Source organism: Bactrocera neohumeralis, chromosome 5 (assembly GCF_024586455.1).
Source record: "Bactrocera neohumeralis isolate Rockhampton chromosome 5, APGP_CSIRO_Bneo_wtdbg2-racon-allhic-juicebox.fasta_v2, whole genome shotgun sequence".
Classification (NCBI taxonomy): Eukaryota; Metazoa; Arthropoda; class Insecta; order Diptera; family Tephritidae; genus Bactrocera; species Bactrocera neohumeralis.
The window spans coordinates 30,054,667-30,074,736 of record NC_065922.1 but is presented as its reverse complement, the minus strand read 5'-3'; the positions used below and the strand labels follow the sequence as shown (position 1 = coordinate 30,074,736).

The 20,070-nt window shown below is 36.9% G+C and overlaps 4 protein-coding genes and 1 pseudogene across 4 annotated transcripts; 2 read left to right on the top strand and 3 right to left on the bottom strand.

The window, feature by feature from the left end:
- Positions 1 to 9,489: 9,489 nt before the first annotated feature.
- Positions 9,490 to 10,655, top strand: LOC126758884 (DNA excision repair protein ERCC-1). Its single transcript, XM_050473314.1, has 3 exons — positions 9,490 to 10,101; positions 10,159 to 10,332; positions 10,389 to 10,655. Exons 1-3 carry the CDS (start codon positions 9,679 to 9,681, stop codon positions 10,575 to 10,577), a joined length of 786 nt encoding a protein of 261 aa, XP_050329271.1. The 5' UTR covers positions 9,490 to 9,678; the 3' UTR covers positions 10,578 to 10,655.
- On the bottom strand, positions 10,511 to 11,983 carry LOC126758374 (probable cytosolic iron-sulfur protein assembly protein Ciao1; annotated as a pseudogene).
- Positions 11,984 to 12,530: 547 nt separating this feature from the next.
- On the bottom strand, positions 12,531 to 13,793 carry LOC126758879 (probable cytosolic iron-sulfur protein assembly protein Ciao1). The gene is made up of 2 exons (XM_050473298.1): positions 13,410 to 13,793; positions 12,531 to 13,357 (listed from the first exon to the last, which is right to left on the bottom strand). Exons 1-2 carry the CDS (start codon positions 13,678 to 13,680, stop codon positions 12,621 to 12,623), a joined length of 1,008 nt encoding a protein of 335 aa, XP_050329255.1. The 5' UTR covers positions 13,681 to 13,793; the 3' UTR covers positions 12,531 to 12,620.
- Positions 13,794 to 13,868: 75 nt separating this feature from the next.
- On the top strand, positions 13,869 to 16,019 carry LOC126758874 (uncharacterized). The gene is made up of 2 exons (XM_050473291.1): positions 13,869 to 15,257; positions 15,327 to 16,019. The coding sequence occupies exons 1-2, from the start codon at positions 13,961 to 13,963 to the stop codon at positions 15,800 to 15,802; spliced, it is 1,773 nt and encodes a 590-aa protein (XP_050329248.1). The 5' UTR covers positions 13,869 to 13,960; the 3' UTR covers positions 15,803 to 16,019.
- Positions 16,020 to 16,049: 30 nt separating this feature from the next.
- Positions 16,050 to 17,964, bottom strand: LOC126758876 (U3 small nucleolar RNA-interacting protein 2). The gene is made up of 5 exons (XM_050473294.1): positions 17,724 to 17,964; positions 16,822 to 17,648; positions 16,565 to 16,762; positions 16,371 to 16,507; positions 16,050 to 16,290 (listed from the first exon to the last, which is right to left on the bottom strand). Exons 1-5 carry the CDS (start codon positions 17,775 to 17,777, stop codon positions 16,052 to 16,054), a joined length of 1,455 nt encoding a protein of 484 aa, XP_050329251.1. The 5' UTR covers positions 17,778 to 17,964; the 3' UTR covers positions 16,050 to 16,051.
- Between the last annotated feature and the right edge of the window lie 2,106 nt (positions 17,965 to 20,070).

The window sequence follows — 20,070 nt, the reverse complement described above, 5'->3', positions numbered from 1 at the left end:
AGCTTTCCAAAAAGGTATAGCCATGACCCGATGCGACGAATAAAACTAGAACTACGCGCTTTCAGCGCCAACTAGCGAAAATACCGCAAGTCTTTTTTGACAACCTAATATATAATAGGCCTTATTTATATTAGTAATAATCTATGCCACATTTCGTGAAAATATCTTTAAAAAAAAAGTTTCCCATACAAGAACTTGATTTTGACTGATCAGTTTGTATGGCAGTTCTATGCAATAGTAGTTCGATATCGGATATTACGACAAATGAGCAGATTCTTGGGGAGAATTGGATATGTGCAAAATTTTAGATCGATATCGCAAAAACTGAGCGACTAATTCGGGTTTATACAGACGGAAAGACAAACAGTAGCCACGGGCTAAATCGTCTCATCTCGTCACGCTGATAATTTATACATACATATACTAGTATGAGCAAAATATAGTAAAACTTTGTTCATAATTTTAAATTTTTCAACTTATTATTCGAAATACAGTTGTGCGAACGTTTTTTCCAATTCTCGAAAAAGTTATTGCTGTCTTCAATTGACCCAAAACGGTTTCCCCAGAGCAGTCGCTTGAGTTTGCTGAATAGCCAGAAGTCACATGGAGCTAAATCAGACGAATACGCTGGTTGCGGCACAATCTTTGTTGAAAATTTGGCGAAAAACTCAGGAAGAATAAATGCAGTATATCCGTACGACGGTGCATTATCATGGTGCAAAAACCAAGAGTTTTTTTATGAAAAGCTTCGTGTAAATGAAGCATAACACTCAAATGGTATTCTTGTTGACAGTTTGGCCGGTCGGAAGAAATTCGGAGTGCACCACACCTCCCTAATCGAAGTAAACTATCAACATAACCTTGATTTTTGACATGATTTTTTCGGCTTCTGCTCAACTTTGCCACGATATTCGTCCGATTGATCCGGGTGTTACCGGGTCAGAAGCATAGAGCCAAGACTCATCGCTAATAATAATAGGTTTTATGACATCCTGGTAGTCGGAAAGCATTGTTTTACAGACGTTAAGGCGACGCTGTTTTTCGAAAAAATTTAATGATTTTGGTTTCCACTGATCCTTCCGATCTATTATCAAACATATGTAGGTATTTTTATGTGCGCTTAGACTGGCCTAATTCTTTAACATAATTTTAATTATAAAAGGAAACCTTCCCAACTTTTTTATGTTTGATTGATATTTTGTGTTTCCACTGGAAACCCAGAAGTACTTTGGAAAGTGTACTTTATTGCGACCACGAGTATTTTCGTGGAAAAACACATTCAGTGAAGGTTGTAAGGTCACCGAAAACGTCTCATGAAAGTCTATTAATGACGATGAGATCTATAAAATCGAAAAAGTTAAGAATACAATGCTTGAAAATTGCCCGGTTGTTAACAGAGAGATACCAGAAGATCTCAATGTATCTTCTTCTGGAAATTCAACGCAGGATTGCTCTTCTGAAAGCCGGGAATCTTTTGCAAAAACGACTTCGAGTATAGGCCGCAAAAGAGATGCTTGCTAATGTAGTTGAGGACCTTTCGTTTATTCATTAAACGCATCATGGTGATGAGGGGTGAACAATCTAGCGAATACCGCTCAAAAAATTAACAGAGACTAAGAAAACCGAAATTCGATGAAAGCACTATAGGCCATCGCAACCGAGGCTTATAGTAAGTCTAGGGAAAATTTGATTTAACGTTGATATTCGCTGAAAAGAAGCATATTTTGAAGGCGAATAAGTAAATCATTTTTTTTTAAAGTCCGGGTCAAATTTGATCAGAACGTTTTTAAGGAAATTTTCTCAAATTAAATAAAAATTCCATTAAATGAAATACGTGTAAACAAAACCGACTGCCGCATTAACAACCTAACCTAAAAAACATAAACAATCGTATATATGGTGATGGACTGTAAAATAAACGAAAAAAATCAAGCAAAAAAATTTCCTACACGCCCCCGGCTATTACAGCACATATGCCGCAATGTTACATAAAAATAAACACACTCTGTTTTCTGTTTTCGCATATAAAATATTCTATGGTAGAATTTACAACAACATAACAACCTGTCAGACAATCGTAAATCAAATATATGCAAATGTCATGCACAAAAATTATCTGATAATGAAAAAAGCAAATCAGCAAAGCAGAAATTGAACAAATATGCAAACTCACAGAGCCATACGTATGTAGTAGTAAATACATACATATGTACATATGTCTACATATGTATCCATGCAGGCAGGCGCATAATGGCAAAATAAACGCATTGCGATAAAAGTGAATCGCGTTTAACGGTAGCCGAAGAAATAAACGAAAGTGAAACATGTGTAGATGGGCAATTATATTAATAATTCAAAAAATCATACACACACATACTCATGTGTAGGTGTTCGTGCGAATGTGTCTATTTGTAATTGCTGGCATGACGATTTGTACTGCCGATGGCATTTAACGATACCCAATAGCCATAACCATTTGTGGTATTTGCAACTACAAAATTTAAATATTTACGAAGGAGTGTGTGCGTGCATACCGCTTGAACTGGTATTTACCAATGTTAATAATTAAAATACCAGTAATGCTCGGCAAACGGGTAACGTGAGCGTTTAAATCGAATGAGCGTTAAATGGATGGAATTTACTCGTATGAAATAGTTATGATATGAAGTAAATGAATTTATACATATGTACATACATACATATATACTATGTATGTATATACATATGTACATAATTGTAAATATATTATAGCAAACAAGTAAGGAAGGGCTAAGTTCGGGTGTCACCGAACATTTTATACTCTCGCATGATAAAGTGATAATCGAGATTTCATTATCCGTCATTTACATATTTTTTTATTTTGCTGTAAAATTAATTACATTAGTAGTTCCTGAGATATGGTTTTTGGTCCATAAGTGGGCGACGCCACGCCCATTTTCAATTTAAAAAAAAAAGCCTGGATGCAGCTTCCTTCTGCCATTTCTTCCGTAAAATTTAGTGTTTCTGACGTTTCATATTCGAACTTAACCTTCTTATGGAGCCAAGAAATACGTGTACCAAGTTTCATCATGAAATCTCAATTTTTACTCAAGTTACAGCTTGCACGGACGGACAGACGGACGGACGGACGGACAGACAGACATCCGGATTTCAACTCTACTCGTCATCCTGATCACTTTGGTATATATATAACCCTATATCTGACTCTTTTAGTTTTAGGTCTTACAAACAACCGTTATGTGAACAAAACTATAATACTCTTCTTAGCAACTTTGTTGCGAGAGTATAAAAAAAAATAAATGTATATAAATACACAAAAAAATGTAAATTATGTGGATACCTGAGGCATTGAAATCTTAGGAGCATGGCAGATATTCGATATGGTATGCGAATACGTCATTAGGGTGGTCTTTTAATACAAAAGAATGTTGACGTTGACTTTGAGAATGTATGTGGCTGTAATGTACACTTGCGGTCAATAAAAACGCACCACTACTTTTGTAGACTATCTGTAACTATAAACTGTACTTAGTACTAGTAGGTACTGAGAAATAAATTATTTTTTATGAAATTGGGTTGAACACATTTCAGTTATAAGTAGTAGTAAATTTATAAGAAAGACGCTCCGAAAAAAACCATTATTACCACAAAAAATTAAGGCTGCACGACTTTCTTGGGCTAAAAAGTACCAAAACCATTGGTAAAAAATTCACAAAATTAGTTTTGCTTGCGCCGTTCAGGTAGTGGGAAGTTCGAAAATAAATGTGTGGTAAAGAAAATTAATTTTCCTCAAAGACAAGTGGTTTGGGGTTGATCTTCATACCATGTTTTGAGACCTCTACACCTTGTTCATGGAATATGGTAATGAATGCACAAAAATATGCTAGACAGTGGATAACAATTGTGTTGTAACCGGATTGAAGAGCATTATCCTTATAGTACGTGTCGCCTAATCTTCCAGGATAATTCAGCGCTATTCCATCGTGCAAAATGGCTAAGTTTTGATTGGAAACAAATCATGTATAAACCATATTCTGGTTCTGGTTCTTCTAAGTATTCAACGCCTTGATTGGTCTGGAAACTTTCCCAATTTAAACTCCTTTGAGCACTTATGGCACATAATGAAAGGTGAAATTGCTAAACAAAAGCCAATAAATAAGTTAATTGGTAAAGATTTTATAAATAGATTAGTATTGTCCCGTTATAAGGAAATCAATTGAGGTCCTAGTGAATTCCACACCTTCAAGAATTAAGGAGGAACGACTCGTTATTAGAAGAGTCCATTTTGAAGCCTATTTTTATAGCATTTTAATTAATCATAAATAACATGGATTGTACATTTTTCTTATTTTTTGTTTAATTAATTGGTTATTTTATATAAAAATCATTTTCGAGAAAATTTTTTGTGTATAACTAATTAAAACTAATATTCTAACTTTATATTGCTAATGTGATCTTATTTCAATTATTGGGTAGTCGAAAAAGTCTTTTCGTATTTTGTCAATAGATGTCGTTGCAGTCGTATATCTCCAGTGCAAGTAAGGTCACTATACCACACCACATAGTGTGCCATACCATATAGTGTTGGAAAGGTGAGATTCGGGGAAAGTGAAAAAAAGGCTACAGCTGTTCAAAAATGAGTGAAAATAATGAAAAAATTCGCTAAATTTTGAAATGTTTGTATAAAAAAGCAAGCCATGTGAAGTTTACGGAGACGATGCTGTATCAGTTCGTGTAGCACAACAATTGTTCGTTCGCTTCTGTTCTGGAAATTTCGGAATTTCGATTTACACTGATGAAAGTTTTACGCTGATAGAATAATGTCCCTAGCGGAAAATTGACAAAAAGTGGTCGACCAAAATGGTATATAGTATATTTATTTATTTATTTATTATTATAAATATAAACAAAGTTAAAATTTGATTAGAAATACGAAAAGACTTCTGCGACTACGCAATAGTTTGGTATGGCCTCATTACAACAAAATCAACTGAGGTCCTAACGAATTCCACGCCTTCAAGAATTAAGACAGTTATTGAGGCTAAAAGAGAAGCGACTAGTTATTAGAAGAGCACAATTTGAAACCTATTTTTCTAACGTTGAATTATTTAATGAATGATAATAATGCGCTTTAATAGTTGTAATTCATTTTGAAAAATTGTATATTCCCTTGATTCATTAACCGATCTTCAGCAGGACCTCCGAAAAAGGTGTCTGTCGGTGAGGAAGATTTTTCTGCTTAAAATTATTTCAAATCCATAAACCCAAAGGAAAATATAATTACTTAAATGAATAAATTAAAATTTTCATTTTTGACAAAATGGTGGCTTCCCAAACAGAAAGTCGTTTTTTTGTGAGAAAATTTATGTTTAAAAGCCCGAAATTATTATCAACAATTTTATGCCTTTGAACATTTCCTGACTTTAACAGCTTGTGGCGGCCATGTTTGTTTGACAAATTGTGTCAAATTTTGTCAGTATGTACAGTAAAATTGATAGTTTGGACCTTATCTCTTTCGAAATGAGGCAGGAAATGCCGTTAACATCAATAACGAGCGTTATTAGACGATGTTGACCGACTTTTTTCCCCAGAATTTCATGACACCGATGTGGACGATCTCTATTTCCAACAGGACGGTGCGCCGCATCATGTTTCACATCTAAACTTGGGCACATTCCGCTCGATTTTCTCTGGAATTTGTTAAATCAAAGGTTTAGAACGCTAGGTTTAGGAACGCTAGAGAAGCTTGAAGACAATATGCAGCGCACTATAGCCGCAATGCTGCACCAAGTCAACGAAAATTGACGTAAACGGGTGGAGGGAGATATGCAAACAGAGCCGTTGTGGTCATTTTCCGGCATTAGAAAGGGCATACAATTTCTGCATAACAAAAAAAAAAAAAACATTTTAACCATTCTAAGTCATTCTTTTTGGTAGACCCTTTATATTTATATCTAAGGAGGTCGTGTGAATACTTCAAGTCGATTAGTGTGTATAGATAGATTAGATTAGTCAAACGTTTGAGACAAATTTTTCTCACCGTCTCTTATCAAGCGTTGTGTTAACATTTGGGTATGAAGCGTAGCATTAACCCGCTGGACTCGTGTCAAAAGACCTAAGCGACTTAGAGTAGATGTCGGAAAGTTGGAACTTGACAACATAGTTGAGGACCCTACGGTCATCAAAGTCACCATTACTGGCGACGAGACGAGGGTTTATGAATATGACATCGAAACTAATACAACAATCTGACAAATGGCGTTCTAAAAATGGCGCCGAAAATTGGACTAAGCCTTGGAATGTTTGTTTGATCTCAAAAGGAGCCTATTTTGCAGTAGATAATAAAGATTTAGGAAAAAAAAATTTTTTTCAGCGATAATAAATGATTTGTATTAAAATTTTCAATCAATGATTTTCTAAAAACAAGAAAAAACAAAAAAAAATTTTTTTCGTAAATATGTATATCTTGTCGATTCAAATTTGATTAGATGATTAATTTCGACCAATTTCTTATCATTGTTGTCTTAGAAAATAAATACCAAAAAGATACATTTTCAGTTTTCCATCAAGAATGATTTTCTGACAAATAATTGTCAATTCAAATGAGCAGCTTCTTGAAGAGAAAATGACGTTTGCAAAACATGGCTAAATTGACTCAGCTCAACATACCGATCATTTATATATATATGTATACTTTATAGGGTCTCCGACTCTTCCTTTTGTACACAAACTACATATGTGTATTCAAATAATATTATATGACATGGAATATGCTAAATTCAGATATTTGACTAAAAACATGCATACAATCAGATTAAATACACACACACACACATGCTTCTACATATGGTACAATCATTCAGCTAATTGCCTCATTTGCATTTAAAATCGTTTGCCATTTCCAAAAACATACAGTTACATACATATGTATGTATGTACGTATGTAATTATATGGTGGGTGTGTGTGTGCACATGCGCTTGCAAATGCTGTCAAATCCAGCCGAAAATGAAATGCATTTAAAACGCTTGAAATCCCTCCTCAATACTTATAATCTCTTCGCCACTTTCACATTCACGTAACATGTGTATGCATGTTTGTTAGTGTCTGCACTTGCGGGAACAGACATAAACAAATACGTACATACTGGCAAATATAATGAGTCAAAAATTAACTGTCATAAAAACGCATTGCAGCGCCGTTTTTGCACAACTTTTTAATAGTTTCCGCTCGTTGCAGTTTATTTTCGGTTTTGTTTTCCCTCTGGGCAGCTGATAGTAAATTTGATTGCCGCGCTTTGTTTTCATTCATAATAGGTGTTAAAATGTTAAAATGTGCACATCCGCGCATGAACACCGGCGAACTTAGTATACATATGCACAAGGGCGTATGCATACATTGTTTCAATAATAACAACAACAACAGCAATACAAAAAGCATAATAAAAACAAAAGTAAAGTTGTCTCTTCACTCACCAGTTTATGCAAATGTTTTCCAAATATCGTTTCGACGTGTGTTGAAACTAAACTCGCTAAGTGGGGTGTGTAGGTTGTGGCAGGTTTTCGGTCAATGACGGTCGAGTGTAAGTGCAACGAGTGCATAGATACATATGTATGAGTATGTGAGTCATTGAACTTTTTGACAGCTGAAATTAATAAAAAATAAATAAATAAAATTGGAACAAGTACATAACGTAAGTAAAAAATAATATATGTATACATACATACATACACATGTACATATGGAGTAAGAAACATTTTTATATTGTTGTTGTTGTTATAGCGGGTATGTAGTCCCCGTTAGGATGGTGGGGATTAGCTAAATTGTCGTCGACGTCATCCAGCGGAAAGCCCAAGAAACGTGCTGTTTCGACGGGGTCGGACCAAAGGGAGAGGGGTGTCAGATGAGTGGGGTTGGTGGGGCATGCAAACAGGTGGTCAGTGTCATGCGGAGACTCATTGCACGCAGGACATACATATGAATGTATATTGGATATGTCGGGGTCTATTTCTGGATAAGAGAGCTGGAGTTTAACCTGCTACATTATCCAGAATGAAGCTGCGCAAGGGCCACTCTCGTTTCTCGCGGCAACTCGAGCTCTTCGTCTGCAATTTTTATATTGTTAGTGAACGGTCAGTTTGCAACAACTTGCTACCCGATCTGAGCAGCATATTCGGAGACTAGCTTTGTCATGCACAATATTGTATGCCAAATTTTGTAAATATGCATACATAGACAAATAAAACAGTTTTTCACACAAGCACTTGAGTCAGATTCTTCGGTTCGGTTCGGCGATGCCTTGGATAATAATCTGTGACAAATTTCATAAAGATACCTTGACAAATAAAAAAGTTTTTCATACAAGTACTAGTGATCCAATTTCGGCGGTTTCGAGTTTCAGAGCGATATTTCGAATGTCATGGCAAACTTAAAATATCTAGTTCAGGGTATGATTATATAGAAAATAGATAAAAAATAAGTAATATTGGGAGTTGGAGCAGTTGGTTGAGATAACTTCCACCTCTGATTCAATTCCGAGTGGTTTTTGTTGTTTCTGTAGCGAATATTTAGAACCTACATAGGAGAAAATGGAACTTAAACCACCAAAATCATCTAACGTGAGGTCTAACATGAAACTAGCTGTATCCACAAAATTGGGTCCGACAATAGAGAGAATAGGTAAGAGTTTCGTAAAACACAATACACCAAGCGCAAATTCATGAAGATCACTCTTGTTTCACGTGTTCCCCTAGGTAAGGTGTTGTATATCGTCGACGCACCATAGGAATGTTGTTTGATGATCGTGGAAGACGGTTGCGCAGTAAGCAGCTAACTGCAGGATGCTTTTTGCGAAAATATTCAAGCTGAAACTGCTTGTAGAAGAACTGATTTTGTTCCCTAATTGGGAGCATACACGCTTCATTGTGAGAATATTCTCTACGAGACATCAAAAGACACAGGTTGTCTGGGTCGTGGCATTTTTGTTAGGTCTGTGTCTTCTTCAATTGTGTCTTAATGAAGCTATGTGACCATATCGATTCGGCGCGGTTAATAACCGACCGTCCGACTGTTTGTATTTTATCTGCAGCATCTCGTTGCCTTTTCTTTAGTTTATGGTGGCTAGCAACCTTGGGATCTTGTTGCAAATATGTATGTGTTATTTACCGAGAGAAGGAGACACGGTTATGTTAACAAGAACTTCACCGACAGATGACTTTGAGAAACCGTCCTTTAGTGGTAATAATATTGCGCCATGTTATCTTGTGATATCTAGAAAGTTAATCCGCAAGGGTAGGCCAGAGAAGCGCGCCCTGCTATTATTACAATTGTAGGCTCAACTTTTAAAAAGTCACTTTTTTCTATTACTATATAAAATATTTTACATCTCAAACTTGTTAATAAAATTTATAACACATTTTGTTGGTTGGGTAATTCGTTAAACAATCTATCGTGAATTATCAAACGTCAGCTGTTTTTAAATCAGCTGATTGACTGTTTTTAAAGTTGAAAAATATTCGATTTCAAAAAGTTGTTTAAAATTCATCTATTATAATTGTACACTACTAATTCTTAAACTTATTTTATGTTACAAGTGATCGAAAAACAAGAATAGCAAATTTCTACCAACGTAAGCCGAAACGATTTATATACCGGTGAAATTAATACAAAAATATACTGAAATGGACGGAGACAGTGCAGATGACTCGTTTGATGATGTGCTAGCAACCATCGAAATTCCCAGTGAACCTAAAGTACCGAGAATCGAGAAACCACAAAACAACTCAAGTAAGACCACAGCAAATGGCGTAACGGCACAAATTAGTGCTGCCCCGCCAGTGCCGCTGCCAAAAACTGCATCAAATCCACATTGTATACTAGTAAATCCCAAACAACGAGGTAATCCAGTACTTAAGTCCATCGTGAATGTTCCAATCGAGTTTCGAGATGATATCATACCAGATTATGTGGTGGGACGCACTTCATGTATACTTTATATATCTCTAAAATATCACACACTAAATCCAGACTATATATGCCAAAGGCTCAAAGAGTTGGGCAAGCAATATGAATTACGTGTACTCTTGGTTCATATCGATGCACCAGTAAGTGACCAATTATGTTTTTAATTGAACATAATATTGGATGATAGTTGTTTGCAGGAACCGCATTCTGCTTTGAAAAACCTGACACGTATTACACTCTTGACGGATTTAACGCTCATGCTAGCATGGAGTGCGGAAGAGGCAGGTAAAATTATTGAGACCTACAAGCAGTTCGAAAAACGTTCACCAGATTGGATAATGGAACGCGTTGAATCGAGCCCACATCAAAAGGTTATTTTGTATGTTCCCTTAGTGACATATTTGCTATAAATAATATCCATTTACAGCTGGTTTCTGCGCTCACTAACATTAAGCCTGTAAACAAAACTGACGCTGTCACGCTCCTACAGAATTTTGGTAAACTGGAAAATCTTATCAACGCTAGTGAAGAACGATTATCTCTTGTGATTGGTTTGGGTCCAAGAAAAGCTTCGAAGCTTTACAAAACTTTACACGAACCATTTCTAACAAAGTAGTTTGTCTTTCAAGTACATCAGCACATACGTTTATATTTTTTTGTAAAATGAAATAAAGCGCTACTAAATAGTATTGAATTCTTACCTGTCTATTCTACGTACTTCCTCCTTTATTGCTATATTGCATAGTTATCTGGCACGGCGAAACATCATAAATAAAATGCTCACCGGAAATTGTACAAACATAATTCCACACAGTCTTATTATCTGGTATGGAAATGCCTTTCTCATTACCAGGTGAATAGCGCGCCATACTTTTAATGTCTTATTATCACTACACGATACCAAACGTTCACTGTCTGCATCGAAATCAATGCTCCACACTATACTGGTATGTGATTCCAATGTAGAAGTGCAATATCAATCATTGTTTGTGGCATTTTCAGCGTACAATTTCATTGTATCATCATACGCATATGAAGCCAAATTTCTTTCTTTGGATACCATACCACATGCTTCACATCGTGTGTGTGGGAATTAAGCTCAATCAACTTCATCCTGTCCGGCTAATTCCCAAATCCAAAACAATTTGTCACGCGAGTACGAGATTGCCTGAATGGGACCAACTTAAATTTTTCACTTAATTTCCATGGCCTTCCAAAGTGGTAATGCACTCAAATTAACCTAAAAACAATAGATTTTAGAACAGACTTGTTGCTGAATTTATTAACTAGCATACCTGACGTTTTAGACCATATTGCAGTTGTCCCATTGAAGCTAGCGTGTAGTTTTCGTGGCCCATGTGTTTCCAGATAACAAACAAATGCATATTGCTTTGTCCTCGCTGCATGAGGCGAATGCATTAATTTTTGAGTGGCATAATACTACCCAAATTCTACATTGTATTTCTTGGTACAGTATGCTCCAAAGACAATTTTCTCACTTTCAAATGGTTTAATTACAAAATAGTAATACAAATTTTACTTTTTGAATGACTTACTTAAGTATGTAGGTGTATTAATTGTAATTTAAAATGACAAATCACTCAAGTATGGATGCTTCTTCTTCCTTTGTTTTCTTATCAACTGTTATAATTACAGCGTACAAACGGTAATTTACAGTTAACGGACTGTTCTTACAGTAGTGCACAGGTGAATTTTTGCACCCTACACAGAGTATATTAAGTTTTCCGCGAAGTTTGCAACACTCAGAGGGATGAGACCCGAGATCCTATAAAATATATAAATAATTATATAAATGATCATGGTTTAGCCATATCCGTCTGTCTATATACATAAATACAAACTAGTTCCTCAGCTTTTCAGATAGCGATCTGAAGTTTTGCACCCGTCCTATTCGATTAGAGCCAGTATAAAGAAATCTTAGCGTTAAATACTGTTAACTCATTACAGCTGTGAAAACAACTGTGGGGATACTAAAGGCAGAGCAGAGGTACTAGAAGACATCATCTTCGATGCCTTCCATGACAGCCGTTTTCTGACTGCCTCCAATCAAAAAAATAGAAACCCGTGGTGGTCAAACAAACTTTCGACACTAAGGAAATTGGTACGTAGACTTTTTAAAAGAACGAATCGCACAATACAACAAAGAGACATGGAACGTCAAGAGACACATAGTCAGAAAGTTTTGAGAGGATATGTTTAAAACTCCAGCGGATTCAGGGGTACAAAAGGCCCTAGCCAAAGGAGCTGTAGAGACAAAGATGTCAATTACATGATTACACTTTCCTCATCAATCACAGCCTTGTCCTGCTTATAACCCAAAAAGTGCAGGAATGCAATAGTTATCTTCCTACCGAAAATAGAAAGAACCTACAAACCTATTATTAATATTTCTTTCCTACTAACGGATATGGAAAAACTAGTTAACAACCACAAAATCCACTGCATCCGAACTAGTAAGCGTACAGAGCTGGTAGATCCACGGGTACAGCTCTCTACAGTCAGATCACCGACATAGAGGAATATTTCCAAATAAATTAATTTCTCTTCATTCAAGTACATATGTATGTACATACGTTTATTTTTTCTAAAATGTAATAAAGCGCAGCTAAATAGTCATTAGCGTTGAATTCTTACCTATCTATTCTATGAATTTCCATAATTTTATTGTACCATCGTCACTACAGGAAATTAACTGTCCTTCTTGTGATGGATTCCATTTAACGGCATTCACATCTTGTAAGTGTGCCTTATCTTCGGATGTGATCATTGAAAACGTTGGCTCATTTTTCTGTGAGTTCGCATCTTCTTTAAATATGCGTATTGCATCATCGCCACACGCAGTGGCAATAAGACCAGTTTTCTTACACCACGAAACATCGTAAATAACTCTGGAATGCTCTCCAGATATTGTACAAACACATTTCCACACCGTCTCGTTATCTGGCGTGAAAATGCCTTCCTCATTACCAGGTGGATAAGCGCGCCATATTTTTAATGTCTTATCATCACTGCACGATACCAAACGTTCACCGTCGGCATCGAAATCGATGCTCCACACTGTACTTGTATGTGATTCCAGTGTAGCAGTGCTGTACCAGTCATTGTCTGCGGCGTTTTCAGCGTACATTTTTATTGTATTATCATACGAAGCTGAAGCCAAAATCTCTTTTTTTGGATGCCATACCACACGCTTCACATCTTGTGTATGTGAATTCAGCACAGCAGCGCAATCAAATTCATCATCTCCTGCTAATTCCCAAATCCATACCGATTTGTCACGCGAGCACGTAGCTAAAAGGCTGCCTGAATGGGACCAACTTACACTTTTCACTTCATTTTCATGGCCTTCCAAAGTGGCGATGCACTCAAATTCACCTACAAACAGTAGATTTTAGAATATACTTGTTGCTGAAATATATTTGCATACCTGAAGTTTTAGACCATATTGCAGTGGTCCCATCGAAGCTGGCGGACGTCAAATACTGACCGCAAGGTGACCAACTAATTTCACGAATTGTGCGCTTATGACCATCAGATAGTATAGTTTTCGTGGTCCATGTGTTTCCAGATAATGACCAAATGCGTATAGTTTTGTCCTCACCGCATGAGGCGAATGCATTTCCTTTTGGGTGCCATGATACTCCCCAAATTCTACCTTTATGACCTTGTAAAGTATGCTCCAAAGATAATTTGCTCATTTTCAATTTGTATAATCACAAAATATTATCACAAATTTTAATTTAGAATATCCCAACTGTTTTGATTGTAATTTATAATGGCAAATCGCTTTAGTGTGAATGCTTCTTCTTTCCGTATTTTTTATTCACAGCTAAAAGAACAGCTGTACAAACGGCAATTAAGAGTGAATTCACTGTGTATACAGTAGTGTACAGGTGAAATTTTTTCTTATCAGTGTATGGAAATGGAGTGAATTTGTTTTTATCAAATATTTCAGATAAAAAAATAGATTTTATCAACATGAACGGATTAATTGTGTTTAATAGTGCCAACGATGTTGTTTTTCAACAACTAAATACCTCATTGGCTGAGCATTTCTTCGCAAAAAATCCCGATCTATTTCCGGAGAATGCAACTGCAGCTTCGATAGATGGAAATATTATCCTGCAGATTTTCAGTCCAATTATCAATTCCCAACGTATAATGCATTGCCAATTTGACAATACTTACTCAAGTTTTCAATGCGAGAAAGGACTGAATTTTGCTTTTGGTGATCTATTGGGATATACATTTGTTAAAATTGGACAACGTCCAGTAGAGATACTCAAACGTCATCTGGGAGTGGCAATTGCCCTGACTCGTCATCTATATGGTGCAAATTTATTTGCTCCACAAGCTAGCAGCGTGCAGGAAGAACTGCTGTCAACTTGCTTAGAAAGCTATGAAGAACATTTGTGGGATGAGGAACAAACAATGTTGTTGGAAGCGCTACCACGCTTGCTTGTCAATAATGAACTTAGTCGAGTTGTTCACAGCGCACTGGATGCTGCTTTAGAACGGCTAAGAGAAATGGGTCATCAACGCACACACGCACTGGTCTTTGTCACAAATAAGTTTGTCGCATCGGCTGCATCGAAACAAGCGCTCCCTTTAAGTCCATCTGATCTGATATTTCTAACATTACTTTCACGTTCTTTACAACGTCAAAACCGCCAACTTAATCGTTCTGTGGCAGTATTTTTGCAAGGCGTTTCGCATGACCCACAATCCGGTTGTGTACCGTGTATCGCACACCTGTCGCAACTATCGAAAGGGGTATTGTTGATACAGGTGATCGAGTATGCAAATCTGCAAGTAGCGAGCAGCATGTATGATACTTTCTTCGTGTTACAAAAAATCGTAACTCTGCAAATACAAGGCGACGCCGATGCAATGAGGCCCACATATGATAGTCTTGAATCCTTTGTTAAACAAACATTAGAAGCACTCAAGCGCTCCAAGTTGAAAGGTGATGAAGTGGACAACTCATTGAAGAAATTCATCAGTAAATGGGATAACTTAAAGAAAATGTATGCGGATTTCTTTCGCTCAGTGGAAAGAGAGTTGTTAGTACGAATTGAGTCCAACATTCCATCATTTATGGATGAATTAAAGCAGCTCTTTACACTGACGTGCTGTGACAGCTCCAGTATTGCTTTGGATCAGCTACCAGATGTGGCTGCACTAGTTGAAGGCAGGATTTTGGAAATTTCTGAATTTTTGGCCGTCAAAGCAGAGCGTAACATTACAATTGACGCTTACTTGGAAGACTTCCCTGGTAAAGTTAAATACCGTTATTATTAGTAGTAATCGCTCTGAAATAATTATTAAACTTATTTTTTTACAGGACTCATTCATTTTGTCTACGTTAACCGTACCACAGGCCTGATGATTGCTCCCGATTTGCGTGCAAATCAACTTATTTCAAAGGAACGCCTATGGTCAATGGTTGCATTCACACGCAATTACTTGAAGAAAGGACACACCACTGTAATGTGGAAGGATAAAACTTTCAACTACTCGTATTTTCTCTGGTTTGAGGACCAATCGGGGGTGCCTATGAAATCAATCGATATGCAACAACACATGGTAGCTTCGGCATTGTCCAGTAACGCTTTCAAATCACAATTTGAACCGGGTCTACTTGCCGCTGACTATTACCAGCAGCTAGCTGAAGTTTGCTTCCCCAAGATTACGCCTGGTAAAATAAAATGCTACGAACTGTTTTGTATTCACTTGGGATTAGTTACGTCAACTTGCGCTGTGGAGCATTCTAGACGTCTTGTGGCAACTATAGCTGATTTGGCCGGTGAAAATAATTAATAGAACTTAAAATATTACTCGTAATTCAGTTCAAATTGGCACATTCCAAAGATACTCATTAGATAATTTTTTTTTTTACAAAATTTGTTATTTGTAAGATTATTTTAACTTGAGCTTTAAACTTTAGTATTTAACATAAACAATTCCCGAACAAAAACTTTGTTCATTGTTTGAAAATGTATCAAACATATAATAAAATGCCTAAATTTACAAGCAAGTAACCTTAATTTACTTTTGCAGCGATTACTTTCAACTAGTCTTTGACGTACTCGTTATTAAATCAATTATGACTATTTTATTTTTCGCTTCTTTGATGCGCCACCAACGACCTAGTCGGTGCTCCTGCCCCACAGCCGCAAAAAGTTTTGTGCCATTACTATTAAACGCTAAGGCATTTATAAAGCCCGGCATTGGAATTTTTAAAATCTCTTTTAGTTTACGAGAATTGTCCAGTGACTGCCACAGACGTATATAACCGTCGCAGGAACCTATTGAATTCAAATTTCATTAATGAAAATGTCGTAAAAAATTAACATAGAAAAAAAAATGAATTTAAAATAAAACGTACCTGAGGCTAATAAATCTGTGTTTACCACACATGCGATCGCCGTTATCCAATTGGCGACACCATTGGTTTGGGCACCGTGCGCTAGCGCTGCAGTGCATAGCGACTTCTTTTTCAAAGCACTCCACATGCATATTGAACTGTAAAATATATTATGATTAGTACTTTAATTGATAAAATTCCATTTTACCGCATACCCATCTTCGCCACCTGAGACGAAATTTTCATCGTTTATGAATTTCACACATTCAATGCCATTCTGGTGACCATTATAAATCAATTGTGATTCTTCGGTTATTTTCCATATACGCAATGTACAATCAATACCACCCGACGTGATGGCACGTTCCCGGCTGAGTGCGTCGATACTTGTAATAGGCGCTTGGTGCCCAAATCTGCAAAAAAAATATAATCAATTACAACTTAAACTGATATATTGGCGAGTTTCACTCACAAGCTCTCCACGTAAGCCATTTCGTCGAGTGACCATATTTTTACAGATCTGTCCTTCGAACCCGAATACAAGTCATGCGTATCTTTTCTGAACACTAGCGATGTAACGACATCTCTGTGTCCCTTAAAAGTCTTCAAATGTTTCAGTTCTTTGGGACACCAAATTTGTATATTTCGGCCACCTTCGGCCAACGCTAAATATTTCATATCACTTGATAAACATAAAGCAGTTACGTGTGAGCGTCGTCGTGTGTCACTTTCCACATCTTCCGTATGCGGTTGTACATTGAAAAAACCTTCCAATTTGACTTGACCTTGTACGTGCCACTTTAAAACAAATTGCGTTTTGGCGCCGGTAAACACATATTTACCATCGGGCGACACAACTAACGCACATATTGGCAGATGTTGTTTTTTATGCTTAAGCACAACTATGTTCTCCGCATCGTAATCTTCAATAGACGCAGCTATATTACGACGCAACTTTCCCACACTATCCAGATATTCGGCTTGCAGACGCTGCGAGACGTGATCGTGTAATTCGCGATCTTCTGTGCGTTCAGCTTCTTGTTTTTCTATTTCTTCTAAATATTGCTTTGCTAACCGAAGTCGTTTGTCTTGTGGTGTTTCCTCCTCAACTTCATCCGATGAGAAAACAAGATTTGTTGCATCACCTTCACCGTCCAAACCACTCTCGAATTCTTCATCACTGGCAATTTCTTCATCTTCTTTCTGTGGACGTTTACGTGCTGGCTGCGCTTTGTAAGCGGACGCCTTTTTATTAGCTCCTGCTTTTTTACTACCTGTTGGAAGTGGTTCCTTAGCAAGCTAACAAGCGGTATGTTGATGGGAACGAAAAGTATTAGTTTATGTGTACATTATATATTAAAAATGAATGTTTACCTTCCGTTTTTTATTTGCCTTTGGCTCTTTTTTCAAGAAGAATGATGAGGACATATTGTTTTTAAATTACAATATGTATCTATTTATATTTTATACAATTTTATTGAATAAAACGAATTTATTTGAATCGGCGTGCACTTTAGCAATTGTGCCACACGTGAATTTCGGTTTGTTTTGACAGCAAGAGCAGCGACCGAAGCAGCGCGAAGCTGTCAGAATAGCTGTTAGCCATTCACAATAGAGCAAAGCTGGAGAATACAAAAACTGTTATACTGTACGAATTAGTGTATTTTGAAATTTCAGTTTTTAATATTGAGATATACATACATACATATATGTACGTATATACATATGTATATGCATATATAAATATTTTTTAATTAATAATAATAACAATAATAAACATTCGAATATCATAATCAATATGTTAGAAACTCTTCATATACGTAAATTATGTTTAAACAGTTACTATTTTGCAGTTAAGTATATTAATGCCGTTATTCTGCTTGTCACGATTGTCGATTGTCTCATGTCTCCAAAATGTGACTCCTGACTAACAGAGTCACTAAATTACGATTGTGACAATTAGAGACATGAGACAATCGTGACAAGCAGAATACCGGCATAAGTATGATCAGCAGGAGAGCAACCTAACAGAACGTAACTTCAATCATTTGTTGTGTAGCGAGTAGATAAGCTCTGTTTGGGAAAAAGGGAATAATTTTTCAACGAAATTACCGGCCAAGGGCTGTTATTTTGAAAATATAACAGTTTTGATCGAATAGTAAAAAACCACCTAATCCGTTGTTGTCTAATCCCTGTTTGGGAATAAGGTTTAAGTAGGTTAACATCGAAATCATCTAACGGGTGGCCCACAAAACATGCTGTCGACGGAGTCGGACAATATAGATTATGGTATTAGATGAGAATCATTGGACATGCAAAGTGGGGGTTAGGGTCTAAGAGTTCAACCTGCAACAATATCCAGAACGAAGTTGCGCAAAGGTTTCTTTAGATTCAAGGAGCAACTCGAGCTTTTCATCTGCAATGGGTGATGGATTGGCTCTGGTTTGAAGTACGCCGTTCACTGGGCAGAAGTCGGTGAAGGGGTTATTGGCTCCACTGCGTATAGCGTTTAGTGTGTGCCTCAAGTTAGTTGTGTTTGTAGTCCGTTCAGCGATGTCTTCTATGCCGTCGCCGTAATGAAGGAATAACCTCTTGATGCTCCTAGGAGGCGGCTCCATTGCAAGTAGCCGACTCCAGGAATAGAGAGCAGTGATTGGTGGTGTAAGCCTAGATTGTTCGATATCAAGGAACGTCCTCCACACGGTGGTTTCAGATGTAGATCTAGAACTATCTGGGCGTTTAAGAAGCTAAGTGCTTTGGTAGTGCTGTTCACCATGACCATGGGAGGCCATGTTGATAGTCTTCTAACTCAGCTGGTTAGACAAGGTCGGAAGTAACAATGCCTCAAGTCTCTTCACTACTGGGGAAAGAAAAGCTCTCTTAGGTTGACGGGTTTCCACACATTGAGTATACATATTAAGTTTGGTCAGTGACAGATTGAGGACCTTGGATGTATATTTTTTCCCCGTCGAGCCTAGATGCTTTAACATCAACATGCTTGTTCCGTCTGGTCCAATGGATTTTGACGATTTCATTCTAAACTTCGGGGCGGACATTTTGCCCAGCTGCCAGGTAACATGTCTTTGACTTTGTCATTTGAAGGATTTAGTTTAAACTGCCAGTTAAAATAACTCCCGCATTTCTTTGGGTTTCATTGAATTGGACAAAGCCTTGACAGACGTACAGATCTTTCTAACACCGGTGGAGAGTTTGATTGCAAGTGCTTTACCCATTCCGTTCGTCATCCGTTTACGCGGATTTATAACTTCCTACATCTTCAAACTGAAATCACTTATGCGGGGATCACAGGAATTGGCCTGCGTCAGGGGTCGTGTTCATTTGCTAAGATTGCTGCTTCGTCTGGGAAATTGGGGCGGACGTCTGCGATGACTCTGCCAAACATACACTTTTAACAAAGAAATTCTGAAATTTTTGGAAAAAAAATATTTTAAACTCGGCCATTGCGACGATATTTCCGGAGACCCCTCGGAAAAAAGATGAGCCCGGGTTGGCCGGATAACTCCTTACAGGATCATCTAAAGTGAAAAAATACGTGTTTTAGTTAAAACTTTAACTTAGAACTTGTACGAAGAAAAAGAAATTGAAAATTGGATTTTTGGCAGACATTTTTTACAAAAAAATGGAAATTCCAGTGAAAATTTCGCGACATAATCGAAAAAAAAATTATTCGTCCAAGTCTTTAAGAATTGTATCTCAAAGA